Genomic DNA, 17,504 nt, shown 5'->3' on the forward strand with positions numbered 1-17,504 from the left:
ACCCTGCAGAGTTGCTTTAAGAATTAAATAAAGCACATCAAGAACTCACTAACTGTTAGAAATTATTATACGTAAACACACTGAACAGTTCTAAATCAAACTCTGAATCATCTGCAGTGCTTCTGCCAAACCTAAAGGTAACAGCTAATATGCCCCGGTTTCTTAGGAAATAATCTAATGGAAACAATCCCGCCAACCCTGGGATGCCTCCCAGCTGAACAAGGCTGCCGGGAATGCCGAAGGCGTGCTGCTTTATTACCAGCCGGAGTCACAAAGGCAAGCTGCCTCATGTGCGCAAGCCAACAAGGCAGGGAAATGGACAGGGAGCTGGACAGTTGTACTGCACTCTCAGTGCTGTTACTCAGCTACTCTGGTCCCTGGTTTTCCACTCCTTGGAAAGCACGAGAGCCAGGTTCCTTCTAGTCCTCGAATTCCATGCTCGGGCCCAATGTACAGTCAACCTGAGAATTTATGGTCTTAATATATATGAATGCCCAGAATGCTCATTAACTGAGCATGAGCTGGGAGGAATTCTCTTTAAGTGTCAGGCTGGTCCAGTTAGCTACTGCTGAAGATCATGGAACATCAATAAAAAGACTTTATATTCCCATGGCCCAACAGTATAGGGTTTTCTAATCCTCTCTCCATTATTACCATTCCCATGTCAAAGAAATTGAGGGTCAAAAGTTATGTTCTTGGGGCGCCTGGGTGGCTCAGTGGGTTAAGCCGCTGCCTTCGGCTCAGGTCATGATCTCAGGCTCCTGGGATCGAGTCCCGCATCGGGCTCTCTGCTCGGCAGGGAGCCTGCTTCCCTCTCTCTCTCTCTCTGCCTGCCTCTCCGTCTACTTGTGATTTCTCTCTGTCAAATAAATAAATAAAATCTTTAAAAAAAAAAAAGTTATGTTCTTGAAAAAAATTCTCAAATATACAAAGAAAAAAACTGAAAAAGTTTAGACTAGATGCCAACAGCACATACTGTATTTAACAGTAAAGCACCAGAGATGTTCTCATTAAACTGTGGACCAAGATAAAGTTTGGGAAGCACCGCTCCAGGGTGTGGCCATGGAATGACTAAGGTAGGGAAGGAAGACCAGACTGCTGGAGAAAGGGAGGTCCAAGAACTTCGAAGCCAGGTAATGGGGGGACATCTATGTGGATCTTGAAGTCACCCAGAATCATCACAAGACTAGCAAAGAGTAGCAAACCCCAACAGCAAGAATCTTCAAGGAACAAAGGGTGGCCCAGCGCATAGTAGGTGGCTGTAAGCAAGAGAAGTGGGTGGTATGGCCTAATGACATGTTAATCAAAACTGGAAGATTTTAGAAAAGGGGCAGGGATGGTTTAGCACACTGGTCCCCAAACTGTGTGCAAGCCAATCACCCAGAGAACCATTAAAATACAGATCACGGGGCCCCTCCTCAAAGTTGCTGCTTCAGTGGATTGGGGGCGAGGCCAAGATTTGCCCTTATATTCCAAGAAGAAAAAGACACCGACCTAATAGCAAAACTGGCAAAAGACAGAAGCGGTTACAGAAAAAAAAAAATGCAAAGGCCCTTGAAGCACATAAAGAGACATCCAATCTCCTACTGTAAGACAAATGCAAATTTATTTATTTTATTTATTTTTATTTTTATTTTTTTTTTTAAGATTTTATTTATTTATTTGTCCGAGAGAGAGAGAGGGAGAGCAAGCACAGGCAGACAGAGTGGCAGGCAGAGTCAGAGGGAGAAGCAGGCTCCCTGCCGAGCAAGGAGCCCGATGTGAGACTCGATCCCAGGACACTGGGATCACGACCTGAGCCGAAGGCAGCCGCTTAACCAACTGAGCCACCCAGGCGTCCCACAAATTTATTTATTTTAAAGATTTTATTTATTTATTTGAGAGAGACAGCGCATAAGGGGGAGAAGTCAGGGTCCTGGGATCAAGTCCTGCATCGGGCTCTCTGCTAAGCAGGGAGCCTGCTCCCCTCTACCCCTCTCCGCCTACCTCTCTGCCTACTTGTGATCTCTGTCAAATAAATAAACAAACAAATAAATAAATAAATCTTTTTTTTTTTTAAGATTTTATTTATTTATTTGATAGACAGAGATCACAAGTAGGCAGAGAGGCAGGCAGAGAGAGAGGAGGAAACAGGCTCCCTGCTGAGCAGAGAGTCCGATGTGGGCCTCGATCCCAGGACCCTGGGATCATGTCCTGAGCCGAAGGCAGAGGCTTAACCTCCTGAGCCACCCAGGGGCCCAATAAATAAATCTTTTTTAAAAAAATTAAGTCTCTTAAAAAAAGGAAAGCTAAAAAAAAAGAAAGGAAGAAAGAAAGAAAGAAAGCTAAAACAACTGAAGCTAACTTTACAACAAGCCAGAAAGAGAATATTGTCAAGTAACTTGAAAACACAGCAATCTGACTATACGGTCTCAGAGGGGTTGTGAGATCAAGTCCCAAGTGGGGCTCTGTGTTCAGCAGGGAATCTGCTTAGGATTCTCTCTCCCTCCCCATCCGCCCCTTCTACTCATGCTACTCTCTCTCCTACTCTCTCTCTCTAAAATAAATAAATAAATAAGTAAATAAATGGGACACTTAGGTGGCTCAGTGGTTTGGGTGTCTGCCTTTGGCTGGGGTCGTGATCCCAGGGTCCTGGGATCCAGTTGCACATCAGGCTCCTTGCTCTGCAGGGAGCCTGCTTCTCCCTCTGCCTGCCTCTCCCCCTGCTTGTGCTGTCTCTGACTCTCTTTCTCCGACAAATAAATAAAATCCTTAATAAATAAATAAATCTTAAAAACAAAACAAACAAAAAAGTCCCATGAGTTCATAATGATATTTAAAAAAACAAACAAACAAACAAACACCTCACTCACCACTTTTAGAGACTGCTAAGGGCACTAATTCATTATTTTGGAAAAATCCTATCTTTTTGGTATGAGCTTTATTTCAAAGTTACCAAATAACTGATGAGACAGAAAGTTCTTATAGAAGAATCACAGCTGGGCTGCGTGGGTGGCTCAGTTGGGTAAGCAACTGCCTTTGGCTCAGGTCATGATTCCAAAGTCCCAGGATCCAGTCCCGAATCAGGCTCCCAGCTCCGTGGGGAGTCTGCTTCTCCCTCTGACCTTCTCCCCTCTCATTCTCTCTCTCTCTTTCAAATAAATAAATAAAATGTTTTTAAAAAAAGAAGAAGAAGAAGAATCATAGCTGGGGCGCCTGGGTAGCTCAGTAGGTTAAAGCCTCTGCCTTTGGTTCGGGTCATGATCCCAGGGTCCTGGGATTTAGCCCTGAATCAGGCTTTCTGCTCAGCAGGGAGTCTGCTCCCTTCTCTCTCTGTCTGCCAAATAAACAAAATCTTTAAAAAAAAAAAAAGAAGAAGAAGAAGAAGAAGAATCACAGCTAGTAAATGTAAAAGAAATGACAAAATTAAGATGTCTCCATTTTGCAACCACTGATAAATAATAGATCTAGACAATATTAATCACTGCTGGCTACAACCATTAAGTGAATTCATTGATTAATCCTTTATTAAAGAGAGAGGAAGGGTGCCTGGGTGGCTCAGTGGGTTAAAGCCTCTGCCTTCTGCTCAGGTCTCGGTCCTTAGCATTGGACTCCCTGCTCAGCAGGGCGTCTGCTTCCCTTCCTCTCTGTCTGCCTGCCTCTCTGCCTACCTGTGACCTCTGTCTGTCAAAGAAAACGAATGAGTCAGGGGAGGGGCAGAGGGAGAAGCAGACTCCCTGCTGAGCACAAAGCCTGATGACAGGCTCAATCCCAGGACCCCAAGATCATGACCTGAGTCCAAGGCAGCCACTTTGCCAACTGGGCCACCCAGGTGCCCCGAATCCACTGATTAATCTTAACATCACCAATTTATGAAAATATATAATTTGTGATATAAAAGTAGAAAATACATACAGCACTATTAATTATTCTTCCCAAAAAATCTGATCCTGAATCTAATTAAGACTCTAGATCTAGGGAAGCCTGGGTGGCTCAGAGGGTTAAAGCCTCTGCCTTCAGCTCGGGTCATGATCCCAGGGTCCTGGGATCGAGCCCCACATCCAGCTCTCTGCTCAGCAGGGAGCCTTTTTCCTCCTCTCTCTGCCTGCCTCTCTGCCTACTTGTGGTCTCTCTGTCAAATAAATAAATAAAATCTCTAAAAAAAAAAAAAAGACTCTAGATCTAGTTCCCAGTTTACAGGATGCATGAATAAGAGAGAGACATGTCAACAATACCATGGTGAGAAACCGGCCAAATCCCATAATGGGAAAAATTCTATAGGACAAATAATAGTTCTTCAATGAATAAATAATATAGGGAGGGGGGGTTGGTAGGAAAAATGTTTTAAACTAAGAGATTTAATAATCTGTGAATATATTAAAACCACTCAATCGTGCACTTCATTTACTTATTTTTTAAAGATTTTATTTTTTTGAGAGCGAGTAAGAGAGAACAGAAGCGGGGTGAGGAACAGAGGAAGCAGCAGACTCCCCACTGAGTAGGGAACCTGACTTGGGGCTCGATCCCAGGACTGAGAATCAGGACCCGAGCCGAAGGCAGAAACTTAACCGACTAAGCCACCCAGTCGCCCCTGAACTGTGCACTTTATTTATTTTTTTAAGATTTTATTTATGTGACACAGAGAGAGAGACAGCAAGAGAGAGAGCACAAGCAGAGGAGTAGGAGAGGGAGAGGAAGAAACAGGCTTCCCTCGGAGCAGGGAGCCCCATGTGGGACTCCATCCCAGGGCCCTGGGATCATGACCTGAGCTGAAGGCAGATGCTTAATGAGTGAGCCACCCAGGCACCCCTGAACTGTGCACTTTAAATGGGTGAATTGTATGGCTGGTATGTGAAATAAATCCTCACTAAGGCCATTAAAAAAAATTTTTTTTTTAAACCAAAGTATCAACCAAAAGCAGTAAGTGGATCTTGTTTGGATTTTGATTTGAACAAAACAACTGAAAAAGACATTTTTGTGGAAATCAGGAAAAACTGAAATCAGGCTGCATATTGACTGATAATTAAGCAATGCCATTAATTTGGGGGTATGGTACTGTGGTTGAGGTTTTTAGAAGTCCATTTTCTGTCACAGACACGTAATGAAGCACGTGATAAAATACTTATGGGTAAAGGAACATGATTTGCTTTAAAGCAATCCAGAAAAAGCCACACAGAACGCCAGGACACTGCTAACTCCGAGACTCCTGCAGTTCATGTGACACTAATCTCTCTGCTTTTAGAGGTGTCTGAAAATTTCCTTAATAATAAAGCAAAGAATAAAAGTGGGAGAGCAGCTATCACAGAGATGCCGCTGGATTACTGTGGAGGGTCAGCAGGCAGACATGAAAATTTCTGTAAAATGTTAAAGAAGACAAATGACATTCATAGAAGACATTTGTGACAGGTATGTCAACTAAGTTACATCAGTACAAAAATCTGTGTGTGTGTGTGTGTGTGTGTGTGTGTGTTGGTAGCAGTGGTGGGAAGAAACAAAATACATTACTTTCTATTTTAAGGATTTTTACTTTCTTTTTATAAGGATCATACACTCCTCTTCTAAGAGGAATACTTAAAAAAAAAAAAAAAAAAAAATTTAAGGGGCACCGGGGTGGCTCAGAGGGTTAAGCCTTTGCCTTTGGTTCAGGTCATGGTCTCAGGGTCCTGGGATGGAGTCCTGCATCAGGCTCTCTGCTCAGCAGGAAGCCTGCTTTTCCTCCTCCTCTGCCTGCCTCTCTGCCTACTTGTGATCTTTCTGTCAAATAAATAAATAAAAATCTTAAAAAAAAAAAAACAGTTAAGTAATTAAGTTTGCTTCCATAATACAGAATCTTTGTGGGTTTCATATAAAATTTTTTTAAAAAATCTTACCTGAGAAATGTTCTTGGAGGCCATTGTTTGCAAAAGGGCCCTCAAGGCACTACTTATGGCTTCTAGAAAGTCAACATGCTCAGCAAAATCTAAAACACAAAAGTGAAATATAAATTTGTCTTCTCTAAGTTAGTTTGTAAAAAAAAAAAAAGAATCAAAACACATGTTAAATGTTAATATATGCTATTCTAATTAAAATATTTTCGATGTTAATCCCAAACTTCTAGTTAAGAGCCCCCTGTGAACTGTACACTTGACTTTGAAAGACGTCCACAATTGAAATAACCATAATAAGGGAGCATTCTACAGACAGTCCTTGCCTTCTAGATGCTGGATTTTCATTTACTTCGGGCTTTACCTAAGCTAGCTTTCATAGACGCAATTCAGCTTTTCATAGATTGCCATCACGGTGCTGGGCAAACCTCGCACAGAGAGGTCTCACAAATCAGAGTGCTTCCTGGGCAGCCCAAACCTACTGCCTAGCCAAGAACTATTGCTTGCGCAAGGCTGGGCCACTATACGTCCGTGGTTTCAGTCACTTCTGTGGTTTTTACCGACCCAACTTCTCCTTCCCATTCCTGCTCATTTTTACTCTTTTCTTTCTTACTCCTGTGATGGGAAGGGGAAGTGAGGGACTTGCTGTGGTAGATTATACTGTTCGAAAATAATCATGACGGTCTATTTCCCCTCCCTTTGTGGGGGTGGGGGACTTTGTGATGTCAACCAACAGGACACATGAACGTGACAGGCCAGGTCGTGAAAGGCAACATGACCCACACCTGACTCACAAGTGTTTGCTCTCTCCATTCTCTCCCTCAACTCTTGCTCTTGGAACCCAGCCACCATGCTGTAAGGAAGCCTAGGTCACATGGCAAGGTCATCTTGCTTGGACTGACAGCCCCTGTGAACCAACCATCAACATGAACGAGACTTCAGACGATTCTGGCTCCTTGTTCTCCAGCGGAAGCCCTAGGGTAGAGTTTTCTCAACCCCACCACTGGATATTCTGCACGGATAATTCCTACACACCATAGGATATTCAGCAGCATCCCTGGCCTCTGTCCTCTAGATAACAGCAGCAACCCCTAAGTTGTAACAACAACAAAAAAATGCCTCTAGACATTGCCAAATGGCCCCTGGCGTGGGGGGGATGCGGCATGGGGAAGGGAGCTGCCCCTAGTTGAGAAACCCTGGCCTAAACATTGTGGAGTTGAGACAAACCATCTCCACTGTGCGCTAAATTCCTGACCTACAGAAACCATGAGGAAACACATGATTATTGTTGTTTTAAGCCACAAAGTTTGGGGATGCGATAAATACCTTGGCTTTCTGCGCTCTGATGCCTGGAGCCCTATAAAGATTCCGATGCCCCTTTGGGGGCTGCCTGCATGAGAATGAGGCAGCTTCCATACAAATCTGAATCAGAGCTTATTCGATATTTTTTGCCTCTCACGATCAGATATACATTATGTACTGAATTAGGAAACTCCTGTACATTTCACAGAATGGACACTAGTATAGCTTTAGGATCAGACAGGCCTGGGATGGAATCCTACCTCTGACATTATGTGACCCACCTTTTGGTCTCTGGTCAAATGTCACTTCCTCAGACAGCCCTTTCCACACGAACCCATCTAATAGGCCCTTGGAACCCAGCCACCATGTCAACCAATTCTGCTTTTATTTTTTTCTTCTGCGACGAAATTACATTTAAATCTTTATTCATCTGAGACTGTAAGCTCCATGAGCATCGTGGTCTTGCCTATCTCATTCATGCCTGTAATCCTTGGATCTAGAATGGTGCGTGGCATAGAGAGTTCAGTAAGTATGGGCTAGGGGCACCTGGGTGGCTCAGTCAGTTACGCATTGGCCTTCAGCTCAGGTCATGATCCCAGGGTCCTGGGATCAAGTGCACATTGGGGTCCCTACTCAGCAGAGAGACTGCTTCCTACTCTCCCTCTGCCTGCCATTCCCCCTGCTGGTGCTCTCTCCTTCTCTGTCAAATAAATAAATAAAATTTTAAGGGGTGCCTGGGTGGCTCACTCAGTTAAGTGTCTGCATTCAGCTCAGGTCATGATCCTAGGGTCCTGGGATCGAGCCCCAGGCTGGGCTCCCTGCTTAGTGGGGAGCTTGCTGTTCCCTCTCCCACCACTCACGCTCTCTCTCATTCTTGTGCTCTCTCAAATAAATAAATAAAAATCTTAAAAAAAAAAAAAAAAAAAAAAAGCATGTGCCAAAGGAATGAGTGCCCCTGCAGGGGTTCCTCAACCTCCCTAAATCCCAGCTTCCTTACCAGGAAGGTGGGGTAACAATGCCTCGCTCATAAAGTCTAGTACCTAAAAGGCACTCAAAACTTGCTGTGAAGTTGTTACTACTAAAACTCGAAAAGTTGCCATGGCTCTAAAAGCAGGGTATATTTAAATCTGATCACAGCTATGAAGTGTAGCCCTAGAAATTCATGAACTGCACATAAAACAACAAATCTATATCATGAGGAAATCATTCAATGAGCTAGAACACATTCAGAAACAATTTTTCCTGTCTTGCATTCTTAGAAAAATAACCACAACCTTAGATTCAAAACCCTAATCTAGGGACGCCTGGGTGGCTCAGTTGGTTAAGCAGCTGCCTTCGGCTCAGGTCATGATCCCAGCATCCTGGGATCGAGTCCCACATCGGGATCCTTGCTCCCTCTGACTCTGCCTTCCACTCTGTCTGCCTGTGCTCACTCTCGCTCGCTCTCTCTCTGACACATAAATAAAAAAAAAAAAAAAAAAATCTTAAAAAATAAAGTCCAACATCTTAAAAAAAAAAAAAAAAACAAAACAAAACCCTAATCTAAACCACATTACTGGGTGCCTGGGTGGCTCAGTGGTTTAAGCCGCTGCCTTCGGCTCAGGTCATGATCCCAGAGTCCTGGGATCGAGTCCCACATCGGGTTCTCTGCTCAGCAGGGAGCCTGCTTCCTCCTCTCTCTCTCTGCCTGCCTCTCTGCCTACATGTAATCTCTCTGTCAAATAAATAAATAAATAATCTTAAAAAAAAAAAAAATAAAAATAAACCACATTACTGTTTTACATTATGTGTAATTCATACTCTCTCTAAATTAAGGAAACAATCGGGTGATTTTTATTAAATTCATATTTCTGGTCATTTATCCAAATTTGGGATAGGAGCTTCAAACTACCCTACCGTTCCGATAAATTCTCAGTGAAGGTCAACACATGTGGTATTGTTAAAGAAATTAAGTAAATGTCAACAGAAGTTAAATAGAAGGGATGACCGAGGACATCTTTCCCCTCGACAACTTTGTACAGCATCTAACAATCTCTAGCACACCTCGATGTATGTAAATAGTCAAGCCACAAGTAACTAAGCAGCAAATTTTTATTTAGGTGACTTTTTCAGACTGGTTTTCAATGTTCTGATTTAGAATAAGAAACATATCCCAGAATGGGTGCTATTACCATTTTAATTAGAACGAAAAGAAAGCTCTCCGCTTTCCCAAATGTGGGAAAACAGGGAACCCTAAATGATTATAGAATTCATGTAATGGAGCAAGTGAGAGACTGACCCAACCTGAAAACACAACATTACTAAAATGTTCTTGATGTTTTGGAGAGCCATAGCTTTTAATGAAGGAGACAAAGATGTTAATGTACTGAATGCAAGGACCAAAATCTGAATTTAATTAGCATTAAAAACATTAGCATTAAAAGTAAAGCAAGGTAGGCAGAGTTGTATGATCATCATACGTTTAATATTCAAACATGGTAACACAAAAGCTAGAGAAATAAAACTCCATCCTCCCCAGAAAATTCTCCCATAATGGTTGACACTACCCACATAGAACCCACGAGACTTCATCATTTAATAAATCTCAATGTTCCAAAGGAATTTTAGAATACCATCTCCAAATATGAGCAATTCTTTTTTTTTTTTTTTTTTAAGATTTTATTTATTTATTTGACAGAGAGAGATCACAAGTAGGCAGAGAGGCAGGCAGAGAGAGAGAGAGGAGGAAGCAGGCTCCCTGCTGAGCAGAGAGCCTGATGCGGGACTCAATCCCAGGACCCTGAGATCATGACCTGAGCCGAAGGCAGCGGCTTAACCCACTGAGCCACCCAGGCGCCCCAATATGAGCAATTCTTTATCAAAAATTTCATTCTTTTCTTTTTTTAAAAATATTTTATTTGACAGAGAGAGAGAGATCACAAGTAGGCAGAGAGGCAGGCAGAGAGAGAGGGGGAAGCAGGCTCCCTGCTGAGCAGAGAACCCGATGTGGGGCTCAATCCCAGGACCCTGAGATCATGATCTGAGCCAAAGGCAGAGGCTTAACCCACTGAGCCACCCAGGCACCCCTCAAAAATTTCATTCTGAGGGCGCCTGGATAGCTCAGTGGGTTAGGCTGCTGCCTTCGGCTCGGGTCATGGTCTCGGAGTCCTGGGATCGAGTCCCGCATCGGGCTCTCTGCTCGGCGGAGAGCCTGCTTCCCTCTCCCTCTGCCTGCCTCTCCATCTACTTATGATTTCTCTCTGTCAAATAAATAAATAAAATATTTAAAAAAAAAAAAAAATAAAATAAAAAAAAAAAAAATAAAAAAAAAAAAAAAAAAAAAATTTCATTCTGATAAGGAAAGGTCCATGAACTTGGAACTTATGTAAAGTATTTAATTCTATGTTCCCACAATTCAGAAGCTTTCCATTATTTCTCCAAGGCCGACCTTGGTATTGTTTTCCTGTGATCTTCCAGGTAATAAATGTGTAAGCATCAGTGACCACAGAAAGCCAGGTGAACTGAGAGAAACATACCCACATGCTTTCTGTGCAGCAGAGGCACAGAATGTACGTGCTTTCCTGCCAGCGGAACAAGTTCTTTATACTGGCTGGAGATGGAGCTTCTGGTACCTTGACTGGGATTCCCACCGAAAAATGGCAATTTGTTCTGCCAGTCAGGCAGACACGATTTCCTTGGGGTAGGCAGATCTTGGAAGCTGTGATAGGCTAGGCCTTCTTGCCTGGGGCCTGGCTGTGTACAACCCCATGTGGCCCAGCTCCCTACAAGGAGCCCACATGAAGGGGTGGATAGGAGTGGGCCTAAGCAATAGCATCCCTCCCCCGTCTTCCACTACGGGATATGTGGCTGGGCTGGAGGCAGCCAGAATATCAGCAGAAGTCAGATAAAACATCCCCTCTCCAGTAACCAACGTCACCCCTGCAACCATCCAGATCTCTGCCTGGTTTATAACGCTGGGAGACAAACACAAAGCTATAGTTATCCGGCCAGCCACACCAACAAGCCACCTCTGTAGCCAGAGCCTGCCCAGTCTTGTCTCTGTCCTGTGTTAGGTGTGGCTGGGCACAGTTTTCACATGATCACACCAGCTAAAGAATGCGTAGCCTGAGATCACTGGAAAACTACATCCACTGACTGACAAATGCTGGTCAGTAGAGACAGAACAGTAACTATATATGGGTTTCTGAACATTTATTTTTAAAAACTGACTAGAACTTCTGAAATGTGCACTACTAAATGCATAGCACCTTGTATTAATTTGATGTTGTGCAAAATAGGACTCCTGGGTGGTTCAGTCGGTTGAGCGTCTGCCTTTGGCTCAGGTCATGATTCCGGGGTCCTGGGATTAAGCCCTGTGTCGGGCTCCCCACTCGGCGGGAAGCCTGCTTCTCCCACTCCCACTCCCCCTGCTTGTGTTCTCTCTCTCACCATGTCTCTCTCTGTCAACTAGATAAAATCTTAAAAAGCAAACAAAGAAACACATACATACTTTTTATATTAAGAATGGAAAAATAGGGCGCCTGGGTGGCTCAGTGGGTTAAGCCGCTGCCTTCGGCTCAGGTCATGATCTCGGGGTCCTGGGATCGAGTCCCGCATCGGGCTCTCTGCTCAGCAGGGAGCCTGCTTCCTCCTCTCTCTGCCTGCCTCTCTGCTTACTTGTAATTTCTCTCTGTCAAATAAATAAATAAAAAATCTTTAAAAAAAAAAAAAAAAAAAAAAAAAGAATGGAAAAATACCCAAGAAAATTGGCAGCGCGATGGACACTAGGAGAGGAACTGGATGGTATGAGGAAAAGGAGAGAGGCTTTCTGCTTTATGTCCTCTAGTAACCTGTAAATTCTGTAATACAAGCACGGATTGCCTGATCAAATATAACTCAAATGGTTTTATGTTAAAGAAAAAAAATAAAGGGCCGCTGGGTGACTCGGTCGTTAAGGCTCTGCCTTCGGCTCAGGTCATGATCCTAGGGTCCTGGGATCTACGCCCGCATCAGGTTCCCTGCTCAGCGGGTAGCCTGCTTCCCTCTCTCCCAATCCCCATGCTTGTGTTCCCTCTCTCGCTGTCTCTCTCTGTTAAGTAAGTAAATAAAATCTTAGAAAAAAAGAAGATGAAGAAGAAGAAGAAGAAAAATAAAGACTAAAGAATTACCCAAATATCTTCATGGGGCCTAATATTTATATTTGTGATTCAGCCTTACTGGCCTGATATAACTGGATGCAACTAATTTTAATAAAAAATAACAGTATAACCTAAAGACCAGCTTACAAATGTTGTCTGGACTCAACACCACTGGCAACTACAACTCTGTGCTTGGAAAAGGTTTCTGCAGGTTGGAGGACAGGCACGGCACAATACCAAGTCCACGTTCCTCACCCTTCAAAACTCTGCTTGATCCAAATAGTCTTTCACGGCGAGGCCTAACTATTTACCTGGCTGAGAAAAAAGCAGCTGGGACAGATGTTGTGCAAGTGTCTGCAAGGCTGCAGGTCCCCCGAGGTGGTCCACATCCAGGAGGGATACAAGACTCTGGAGACACACGAGGGCTCTGCACTGAATAGTGTTCATTCTGGAAAGGAAGGCAAAGAATGCGGTCAGCTCCTCCAGTGGTTACCCCACTGGAGGTATTCAGTATTCCCTTGTAACCTAAGCTTCAGACTCTGACTGGGAATACCTGTATGCAGTGTGTATGACTATGAACAAAGAATCTTAAGGTGAACTGATTATCTGCCTCATCAAATTGCTTGAGCACCTGGGGCCCAAGGCACAACTCCCTTTATGAGTCATAAGGATCTGCTTTGGAAGAATTTCTACACATGGCGGCGTCAGCAAAACGATTCTGAATTGTGAAACAGGACAAACATAAGGTGCTCAACACACATACAGAGTTTAATAGTTTATAGAGTGAACATCGTGCCCCTAGATAAGAAACCCAGCTCACATCCTCACAGGGCATCTATCCCTTCCCTCTCTGACCCCTGAAGGTCAGCAGTATCTGCACTTTCTTGGTCTCCTTTTGGGGTCTACCACCTAGGTATGTATTCTAAAACAAAAGTCAAGTGTTGCCAGTTATTGAACGGAATCGCAATGTGTATATTTTGGGGGGCCTTACTTTCTTGTTCAATGTTCTAGTTCAGCTTTTTTTCTTTCTTTTTCTTTCTTTCTTTTTTTTTTTTTTTTTTTATAACTGCTGTATATATTTTACTGGGTGATTCTGTCAAAATTTATTTTTTTCTCCTGCTGCTCACGGACACGGAGGTTGTTTCCTGGTTGGGGCAGCTGGAACCCCACTGCTATGCACGTTCCCATGGCTTAGTGCACAAATGCACACATTTTTCTAGGGAACAGTCACAGGAATGGGGCTCTTAAATCTGGGGAGAGTCAGTTTCTTCTAGTTAGTGGTTCATCCTCTTGTGTAATCACATAAGGACAAAGAGTTTTGAAAACAGAAAAGCTCTTACTTTCTAATCAAAGATTTCCAAGTGGGACTTCTAGAACATATGTCAACGGCAGTGCTGTTTGGAAAGGCAGTTTTCTCAAAAATCTAGATTTAAGAAAGGCAGCAAAGCAAAGGTTAAAAAGTAGCATCGGTTTACACACGATCCCTTTATCAAGTCCCAACCTACTACCTCCAGGCTTCGGAAGGATCTACTTTCCAGCGTACTCCCACTACCGTTACTTCTAGCTTCTTTCTTACCAGCTGCCCACAGTCTGGAAGTGCAAGCAAACCTCTTTTGTATACATGGTGAATAGCTCTCGTAAGCCCTTCCTTCCCGTGCTCCACAATGAGGCTGGACTTGAAACAGACTACCTTCTTTGGGATGAGGTAGTTGGTGAAAGCCGTGTGAACCTCATGGGAGAGGCAGAGGGGAGACAGCAGCTGCCCACCGCACTCACTGAAGGAATTCTCCATAAATGCATCGCTCTCATCACTGCTAGAAAGCTCTTCCCACTCATCATCGGAGGGATCTGGGAAGAGTACAAATCACACGTCACTGGAGTGTCTAACACAGTCCTCATGGAAGCTGCCCTTTCAGTCCAGGGAAGAATGTCTGAACTTTGTAAATGGGTAACAAACCTTCCGTACAGCACATGTTGACGATAATTTCCAGAGCAGTCTGCTGGGCCGTCAACAATCCTATGGTCTCTCTCAGTTCCCTGTCGGTGGACTAAAGGGGAAAAAAAAAAAAATCAAACAACCAACTCTCTACGTTTGGGAAAAGATTTTCACACGAATGTCCTTAGTTGGAGCCTATTAGATGAATTTTTTTTTTTACCCCTGGAATAGAGCGCACGGGGCATGGGGCAGCCAGAAGAACAGTCATAACGTGCTGAAGTACAAGCAAGCATTAGGACTGCTCCTGCCCTGAGCAGATGGGCTGCCATCTATCTGCACGGTTATTCTCTAGGTGCTGCTTAGTTAGCTGGAGAGAAGAGAAAAACATTCAGGAATTCTAAACTGAATTCACCCTGAAACTTAATCTAATGTGTTAAGAAGTAGCTCAGCATGCTACGATTAAAACAAGAGCTCATTTCATAGACCAGGCACTTACACGCAATAAACCAGCTTTCAGATGCTTAGATGCTCCTTGGAAAACACTGCATTACCAAGAACTACTAACGAGCCCTTGTGTGACCAACAGGGCCTGGCTAAGGTGCAGACAGGCTTGCTTCCTGGGTTTCCCTGAAGCGGGTGAGAAAGCATCCTAAACACTTCAGGGCACCTGGGTGACTCAGTTGGTTAAGTGTCTGCCTTTGGGTTAGGTTATGATCTCAGGGTCCTGGGACTGAGCCCCCGCTCAGCAGGGAGCCTGCTTCTCCCTCTCCTCCCAGCTTGTGCTCTATCTCTAACAAATAAATAAAATCTTAAAAAAAAAAAAATATTCCCTCAAGACTGAAGAAAGAGAAAAACTTTCTCCTCTGGAAATAATTAACATGAAGTTATCAATTACCATACCTAAAATGGGCTGTATAAATTTACATGACCTTAATTCACAAGTTACCTATGAAAAGTGAAATAGCTACGGTGATACTGCAGAACAGTGCATAGGCTAAAAATACAATATATTTTATTGTCTGAATGTTTCCCCCTTTCAACAAGCTTCTAATTGTCTTTTAATGCCTGTACAATATGCCATTAAATGGATACACTATCATTTAATTTGGAATATTTCAGATTACTTGGATATCTCATTTCCTTAGATTTACTGGGTCAAAGGGTCACCTATAGAGCCTGTGACATGTTTCTATTTTCTTTTCCAGAATGTTCACACTGATTTATAATCCTCCAGCAACTTCTTGTGCAACAATTTGACTGCAATTTTGAACCATATTCAAAGTTACTATTAAAAAATAATAAATAGGAGGCATCGAGCTGGCTCAGTCAAAAAGCATGCAACTCTTGAGCACTAAGCCACCCAGGCGCCCCACAGGAATCTCTGTATTTGTATTCCTTTTATTGTTGGGGAGAACATATATAAAAATTATTCCTATCTGCTTCGTACGTGTATGGTATCCAAGTAAACGAAAGTCTATTACAGTTGACTCAGAGCTAAATAGGACATGTTGCTGTGCTCCCATCCCCTTAGAGGAACCGTGAAGTTAAGTTCTACTTCTTTATAGAATTCTCCTGCTCAGAACCATTCTCTGCTTTTTACTGTCATCAAATGAACATAAAGAACCAGTCTCGACAAAATGTTATGACATCTGAGATTTGCTCCAAAATATGTGAAGTGGGGAAACAGACGAAATAGAACAGACTATGATTTGATCACTGAGAACTGGCGAAGCTGGGCAAGTAGAACTCTTCTACTTCTGCACCTGCTAAAATGACAGATTGGGTTGGTTTTCTTTACATATTTGTGTTATACTTTCTTACGTTAAATGATGCAGATCAAAGGTTTTGATTCCAAAGGCCTGCACTAGCCACCAGGCAGCGGGAAAGACCAGAGCTGTCCGGACAGTCCTTGTTCCGGACGCATATCAGCAGGACGCCCAGCACCCTACTGGCACTTAAACACTGGCTGACTGACCAGCATGTTAATCACCCGGTTTACCCAGTTAGGTTAACAGACTGTAAAAAGCAAGCTTTCCTTATGAGAAAACATTGCATTTTATAAGCACCAATGTTCTACTTTTAAATAATACGAACATGGGTGCCTGAGTGGCTCAGTGTGTTAAGCCTCTGCCTTTGGTTCAGGTCATGATCTCAGTGTCCTGGGATCGAGCCCCGCATCAAGCTCTCTGCTCAGAGGAGAGCCTGCTTCCCCCTCTCTCTCTGCCTGCCTCTCTGCCTACTTGTGATCTCTCTCCCTCTGTCAAATAAATAAAGTCTTGTAAAACAAATAAATAAATAAATAATACAAAGGAAAGTAAATGCCTGAATAATGGTTAATTTCCAGTACTTTTTACGCTGTGGCACTGAATCTTGATAGACGTGCATCTCAGTCCCCACCTTGCAGCTATAGGAGTCACCAGGAAGCAAGGCTGGAGAGGCGGAAGGATGCAAGAGCGCCGCTCTCCCGCCCCCAGACAAGAGATTTCACATACTTGAGTGCCCGGAGAGCCCCGCTGTACTCCCTGCTCCCACTGATGGGGAGCCGGCGTGGTCAAACACGGTACCCGTGTTACTGGTCAGGCCGCTCTGTGCAATACCACAACTGTAGAGCCTCCAAGCCCTGAAGGGCATATCCTGACCTTCCCGGGGGGGGGGGGGGAGCGGGAATGTCTGTCCCAGATCTGTAACCCCCTTTCCATGACAACTGCAGAGAAAATGCGGCTAGGGTTCCCTAGAAACACCCCTTTGGGAGGACACAGCACATGGCTCTGCCTCTATCTTGTTTTACTGATTGAAAATTCTACTCAGGCTACAGAACAAGGAGCAAACCTGGGGTTCAAATATGTGCCCGCCCACACCAAAAGCGGTGCTATGATTTTTTTTTTTTTTTTTTGGTGCTATGATTCTAAAGCAACTTTACGACTTGCAAGCAGCTCAAGGACTTAACAAGATGCTGTGAACGGAAGGGCGACCCACCCATGGGGGCTGGGAAAGTAGTTCTCCTGACAATACTTCGATTTCATTAAAATACCCCCAAGTCATGCTCTACAAGTCTCTGAGAATCCAGGAAAGTAGGATACTGTTCTATTTATTTTCAGGTATATTCCACTTAAAGAACTCTTACATTGGGCATAAACGTCTCAAAACCCAAAGACTCCGACTGAAGACAGCTCTGTTTCAGTTCACTCAACGTGGATCAGGAGAGGCCACACCTGGAACCGCAGAAAGCCTGAGGACAGAACTAGGGCTCCTCCCGCTCAGCCTCCGCCATCTTTCTTCAGAACTTGGCCATCAGCCACCGGGTTA

General features: G+C 43.7%; 1 protein-coding gene across 4 annotated transcripts in view; it reads right to left on the reverse strand.

The window, feature by feature from the left end:
- The window catches only part of HEATR3 (HEAT repeat containing 3), a 73,352-nt gene that overhangs the window by 41,664 nt on the left and 14,184 nt on the right, over window positions 1-17,504 (reverse strand). For all 4 annotated transcript variants that reach the window (XM_059151004.1, XM_059151005.1, XM_059151003.1 and 1 more), the window contains exons 8-12: window positions 14,220-14,310; window positions 13,953-14,110; window positions 13,603-13,685; window positions 12,574-12,710; window positions 5,850-5,938 (exon numbers count right to left, since the gene is read on the reverse strand). In XM_059151004.1, the coding sequence (XP_059006987.1) occupies window positions 5,850-5,938; window positions 12,574-12,710; window positions 13,603-13,685; window positions 13,953-14,110; window positions 14,220-14,310 (558 nt within the window). The remainder of the gene's footprint in view (window positions 1-5,849; window positions 5,939-12,573; window positions 12,711-13,602; window positions 13,686-13,952; window positions 14,111-14,219; window positions 14,311-17,504) is intronic.

Source organism: Mustela lutreola, chromosome 16 (assembly GCF_030435805.1).
Source record: "Mustela lutreola isolate mMusLut2 chromosome 16, mMusLut2.pri, whole genome shotgun sequence".
Classification (NCBI taxonomy): domain Eukaryota; kingdom Metazoa; phylum Chordata; class Mammalia; order Carnivora; family Mustelidae; genus Mustela; species Mustela lutreola.